Source organism: Mytilus trossulus, chromosome 4 (genome assembly GCF_036588685.1).
Source record: "Mytilus trossulus isolate FHL-02 chromosome 4, PNRI_Mtr1.1.1.hap1, whole genome shotgun sequence".
NCBI classification, from domain to species: Eukaryota; Metazoa; Mollusca; class Bivalvia; order Mytilida; family Mytilidae; genus Mytilus; species Mytilus trossulus.
Genome location: NC_086376.1, coordinates 5,725,374 through 5,732,108, shown reverse-complemented (window position 1 = coordinate 5,732,108; position 6,735 = coordinate 5,725,374). Strand labels below are relative to the sequence as shown.

The following is a 6,735-nucleotide window of genomic DNA, read 5'->3' as shown; positions in this document are numbered from 1 at the left end:
CTTGTCTCTGTAGGAGTATCATTTAAGCTGTATCTGGTAGTTGTTTTTTTATTTGTGTTTCTCAATACTCTCTAATTAAGTTCGTACTATAGGTGTCAGACCACCAATTAAAAATCCCTATCTGTTCAACCAAATTTTGCAATTTTCACAGCTTTCTAAATATTGTACCTTAAGTTTAACTTCATAGAAACCAGGTATATCCTGAATTGTACATATATCAGTATTCTACATGCTAATTTTCACCATACCTTTAAAGCCTTTTAACAAATTAACTGACCATCAAACAGAGATATTCAAAAAAACAAACCTGGTTTTCTGAAAATCTAAAATTAGTCTACTTTGGAGCGCATTAATCCTCAAATTTTAATGCATACTCATAGACAAGTAAATTTTGGCTCAAAATGATCTAGATATATGTCTCTTTCACCAAAAGTTTCATTTCTGCATATTTGTTGGTAAGTTTAAGTAAACAAGTACATCAAAAGCACTATTTTGTGTCAGAGTAGGGCTACTTTTACATACGTTCTAAATTGGAGGGAGTTATTAGTGGTCTGACACCTATATCTGACCTTCTTATCTTTGTTTTTATTCTAGCCTAATTGATGACTCATTTCTAAATGAAACGCGCTTCTGACGTACAAAATTTTCATCCTGGTATCTATGATGAGGGTATCACCAGCCCAGTAGTCAACACTTCGGTGTTGACATGAATATCAATAATGTGGTCATTTTTATAAATTTCCTGTATAAAAAACTTTGAACTTTTTGAAAAACTAAGGATTTTCTTATCCCAGGCATAGATTACCTTAGCCGTATTTGGCACAACTTTTTGGAATTTTGGATCCTCAATGCTCTTCAACTTTGTACTTGTTTGGGTTTATAAATATTTTTGATTTGAGTGTTTCTGATGAGTCTTATGTAGACGAAACGAGCGTCTGGCGTACTGAATTATAATCCTGGTACCTTTGATAACTAATTAAACATAAAGTGCAATTTTTATTTTCTATCGTTGAGTATATACCTCTACTGGTAGAAGCTTAGGAGGGGTTTAATCAGTTGTCACTGTGTCGTTTAAAGAATTTGCATACTTGATACCATTTCCTGATTCCTTTTTGTCTCTGTTTTTGTCTTTAGCTTAAGTTAAAAACTACTTTTAATTTCATTTGATCATTTCAAGTTAAAAGATTAAGTCTCCCAATTGCATTGCCGATATAACCGTAATATTTGCTACTGAGTATATAACAACAACAATGCCTGAATTAGATTATGCTACTATTTTTTGTCGATAATTGACTACAAAGTGTGCCCATTATTAAACAAAGTCCCTAAACAAATTTGATCCATATCCACCCAAACGCACCTTACCTATTAATTAGTACTATATTCAAACTGTGCTAACGAACATTAAAACAATTTTTTTATATGTTTTAGTGTGTTTTATTTGTCTTTGTAAATTATCAATGTTGCGTTTCGGTGTTGTGTCATTGTTCTCCTCTTATATTTATAGTCCAGTCAATCTAGGATAAACCTTAAACAAATTGCAACAGAATATTTTTCTGCTCATACCCGTCAAAAAAGTCATTATATCAAACATACTAAAAGTCCTAAGAAATCGGAATGGTCTAAAGTCTTTTTTTTGCGATTTTATATCATGGTCTTAAAAAGTCTAAAATATGTTTAACAAAGGCCGCCATACATACAAAGGGGAATAATCGTAATAGATGAACATTTTGTTTTGGTTGATTCTGAGCGATGTTTTGACGAATGTAGTGAATACAGAATGACAAAGAATATTTATTTAAAGGTAAGTTACTATATAATACGAGAATTGGTACAAAAAACCCGTATGAGTAGTGAATTTGGCGCATATTGACAAAAACAAGAAAAGATAAATGACGTCATCAAATAGACCACTTTCGAGTTCATCCATCACCGGAAAAAACTCGTCAATTATACGCGCCTTTATCACCGTCATTTTTGCGTTTAGGGGCGTCGTCACTTCCTTCCAATGTTGAGCGAGTGGTTGGAAAACTTTAATTCTATATTGTACGAATTATTCGGCAAATTGAATTCTCAAAATTGACAATCAACACTGCTGTCATTAGGGACTTGTCAGTAAGTACCTACAGAGCAACCATTATTTCTAGTTTATCCTGCACAAAGACGATCACTAAGACGCTTGATGAACGTAAATAGTGCAGGGATACAGGCGAGCCCCTCTATCTGGTAAGTGACGTCATAAAGGCGTGCATAATTGACGAGTTTTTGCCGGTGACGGATGAACTCGAAAGTGGTCTATTCACGTTTGAAACGCTTACCTACGATTTAATGTATTGTTTACAGTTAAAAAATTGATTAATTGTATTGATACATCGTAAATAATATTAGGCTGAACAAATTCTCCGTCAATGACCGCCCATGGTTAAATGAAACGCATTTCTGTAAAACGTCTTATAACAACAAAATAAATCTATGGAAAGCCAATCGGGACATTAATCCAAGCATTTAACATTTATCGATAAAAAAAAACAGAACGGCAACATTTAAAAGGAGTATTGCTCTCAACAAAAAGAATAGAAGTATTGTGCTATTACTATTGACATGAAATATAAGAATAAACTTAAGTGAATTTGAAGAAAATAAGATTAATCCTATAGTTATTAAATAAAACAAATAAAAAAGTATAATTTTTTTCTTTTTTCAGAATGTGCAACTTGAAGACTGCATTTTTCAAAGTGTATTCTGGAGAATTATATTGATTTAAATCACCATAAAATGCTGATGATGATTGTTTAGGTAACTTTTTATTCATAATTTTATAAAATAATCAATTTATGGGAATATAGTGTGGTCTTTTCAAAATGACCGTTAAAATAATAGAAAATTACAACCCGTAAAAAATAACCCGACGTACGATACATATCATCTGATGGGATGTTAAGAAACAAAAGAAAATAAAACAAACAGATCTGAATCGAAATAGAATACTGTTCACAACATGTACAATTAGTCCTAAGAAGAAGGGTAGATTAAAACCCACTGAAAATGCAATTTAATAAAACATGTCATTGTATGATGTCTGCTTTGATATCTGGCCCTTAAAAGAACTATTAAACTAAGCAATTTTAACTTTGATTTTATACTAAGCCCTTGAAATGTTCCGTTATTAAGAACGGCGTTTTTCTTTTTCAGGTGATAACTGCTTTGAGTATGGAAAATTGTGGAATTTGTTTTAAAGATGATAACAGAGAATCACTGGTCAAGTTGCGAGAAAAGGGGAGTCAAGGTATTGCTAAAGCAAGCAGCGAGAGAGGGGATGATTTAAATGTAGAGTCAGGTCAGTTTGTTCACCAATCCTGCAGAAGAACATATACAAATCCGACAGAAATTCTTAGATATAATAGACAAAAAAACATTCTGAAGGAAATTAAAGTCAATACTCCTTGTTTACGTTCCAAGTCGCAATTCAATTTCCAAGATCACTGCTTTCTCTGTGGCAGAGAAGCAACAAAAAATAAAAAGAAAGGTAGTGAAGTTTTTCCTGTACGAACAGATGACTTTCAGACTAGAATAATTCAAGTATGCAATGAACGTGACGATGAATGGGCATCAGAAATCCAAGGAAGACTTCAATCAATTAGTGATCTGCATGCTGCAGATGCACTGTACCATCAAGCATGCAGCGTGAATTTCAGGACAAACAAAAAGATCCCTTTAGCCTTTTCACCTGCACCCAAGAAAAAAGAGAACAGCAGTAGGGGTAGGCCAGCAGCTTATGAGGATTATTTCTTAAACATTGTCGAATACCTAAAAAATCATGATGATGAACAAATCACAATTAAGGAACTCGTTGATAAGATGAATGATTCATGTGGAGAGCAAGCCTACAGTTCTGTTTATTTGAAGAGAAAACTTAAGAACCATTTTAAAGATGATATTCTTATCACAGATATATCCGGGAAAAGTAGTATTGTTACACTTAGAGATAATGCAACAACCATTCTACAAAACTTTTACCATCGACCAAAGCATCAAAATTCTGAAGATGAGAAACAAGCTATTATTTTAGCAGCTGCAAAGCTTATCAAAAGTGATATTCGCTCAGTAGAAACTTCAAAGGAGTATTATCCATTTCCCTCAGACATAGCATCGATAGATCAGAACTTGCAATATGTCCCAGATAGTTTAAGACTCCTTATGAAAACAATTTTTGTTGAAAAAGACTCAAAACTGAAGATTGCATCAATTGGACAGGCAGTTATGCAAGCGTCTAGACCTCGCATTCTTCTTACACCTTTACAGCTCGGGCTTGGCATACAGCTTCACCATAATTTTGCCTCCCGCTTTCTTGTGTCGACCATACACAGTCTTGGGTTTTGTACATCATACTCCGAGATTCAAAGATTTGAATCATCTGCCGCTATATCTCAGGTAATTGACCTGCCAGGAGATGTAAGCAATACTTTTATTCAGTTTGTTGCAGACAATGTTGATCACAATATTAGAACATTGGACGGTAATGATACTTTTCTTGGTATGGGGCTTATTGCAGGAATTACACCTGGAACTATGAAAACTGATGCTATTCTTAGAAGGGATGTTTCTGCAGAAGATATCAAGGCAGCAGCGAGAATCAACATCCAATATTACAAACCCCAAAATGACTTTATGGCAAAAATGTCATATTCTGAGCTAGAAAAAAACAAAACTATAGATAAAACAGCTCGTCTAGATTTATTATCACTTGTAGTGTGGCCTTTGAAAAATCCTACTCCAGGATGGTCCGGAACGATGCAAATGGTACATAAAGGAGAATATCCAGGAAAATCTACAGTATCCTTTCTCCCAATGATAGACATGAGCGCAACAGATATGTCCTGTATCTACTCAACATTGACATTCGTTTGCAATCTAGCAACTCGATATGATATATCACCTGTACTAACATTCGACCAACCACTATATTGGAAAGCACTGACCATTGTGCAAAATGAGGAACCAAACAGTCAACTGAAGTCACTAGTCTTGAGGTTAGGCGGTTTTCATACAGAAATGAGTTTTCTTGGAAGTATTGGTCATATTATGAATAACTCTGGGATTCAAGAAATTCTTGAACTGATCTACGCTCCAAATGCTGTCTCACACATACTCAACGGCAAAGCAGTAGCACGTGCATTAAGAGCACACATGCTTATTGACACAGCTTTACACTGCATTTTGACATCCGATATTTTTGGCATTCAGATCCCTGGGCAAGAGGATGATGAATTAGATCAAGTTAACGAAAACAGAAGTGAAATACTACATAAAGCAGCTGATTTACATACAGAGTTATTGGAAGGAGACATTACAACATCTGAGGCATGTAACAGTACAATTTTGGAAACAATAGAGAATACTATGGTTACACAACTTGAGTCAAAGAAGAAAAATAGAACATCAAAGCTTTGGATCCAGTACATAACAATGGTACAAATTCTGAGAGAAAATTCATTAAAGCTGAAAGGACAGGTGATTGGAACTTGCATTTGGACGCTATAAGTGCAATGTTACCTTATCTAGCAGCTTCAGGTCACAATTTGTACACAAAATCTGCTTATGTATATTTGATGAAAATGCAACAACTACCAAAAGATCATCCAGAAGTATTTGCAGCATTTCAAAAAGGGCATCACGTCATGCGTAGAAGCGAAAGGTATTGGGCTGGACTGTCCTCCGATTTAATGATCGAGCAAGTACTTATGCGAAGTGTAAAAACTGCAGGAGGTCTAACAAGAGGTCGTGGTATGGGTGATGTTCAGAGGTCACAATGGTTGTTGTCGATGCCAGCATGTGGAGAAATGAACCAAGCTGTGCAAGATCTAACAGGTATAGGATATCACACAAGTGAGCAACACAAAGAAGAATCTCAGGCTAGACAAAAACGAGATAAGGATGACATACTAACTGTTCTTTCTTTCATAAAAGATCGGGACCCATTTAAAGGGGATGATTCCCTACGGAACATTGAAAATGGTATTACAGCAGACAGTTCTGTAAATGCAGATAGAGCAGAAGAAGTTGGGAAAGGAATTATACAGTCTTTAGTAGGGAAAAACATAATGGACTATACCTTCCGTAAAAAACAACAGATTATTACACTTGGCAACAAAACAAGCGTCAAAATAGATGGTGAACTTGTAGAGGTGGACCCACAATTATTGTTTCAACGATGCACGGCAGTTGCAAATACGCTTTTCGACGACATATCTGTCATCTTCCAATATGAGCTTTGTAGCGTTCCTTCTTCCCTTTTCGATAACAACGGACTCCCAAGAGAAGCACGTAAATCTGTTCTTTCTGACTCAATTTGGAATTTGGTAAAAGGTGAAACTACAGAAATAAACACAGAACATGTTAAGTATGTTTTAGATGGTGGATCGCTAATACACCGCATACCGGGTAAAGGGACAGACTTTCAGTAGCATTTGTGAGTCCTATGTTCAATATGTCATCAAACATTATGCAGATGCAACCATCGTTTTTGATGGTTACCCCGATACACCAACATTAAAAGATGTAACACATGTGCGCCGTACAAAGGGAATCTTGGCTCCAAAGGTGGAATTCACTGATGATATGCCATGTAGGTCGAAAAAGGAGGTTTTCTTGTCAAATTCATATAACAAACAGAGATTTATTAAAATGCTTAGCTTGAAATTAGAAGATAGCAATTATAAAGTAGTATATGCGCCA

The 6,735-nt window shown here is 35.1% G+C and overlaps 1 protein-coding gene across 1 annotated transcript; it reads left to right on the top strand.

Moving 5' to 3' along the window:
• Nucleotides 1-5,615: 5,615 nt before the first annotated feature.
• Nucleotides 5,616-6,464, top strand: LOC134714408 (uncharacterized). Its single transcript, XM_063575648.1, has one exon. It carries the CDS (start codon nucleotides 5,616-5,618, stop codon nucleotides 6,462-6,464), a length of 849 nt encoding a protein of 282 aa, XP_063431718.1.
• Nucleotides 6,465-6,735: the final 271 nt, after the last annotated feature.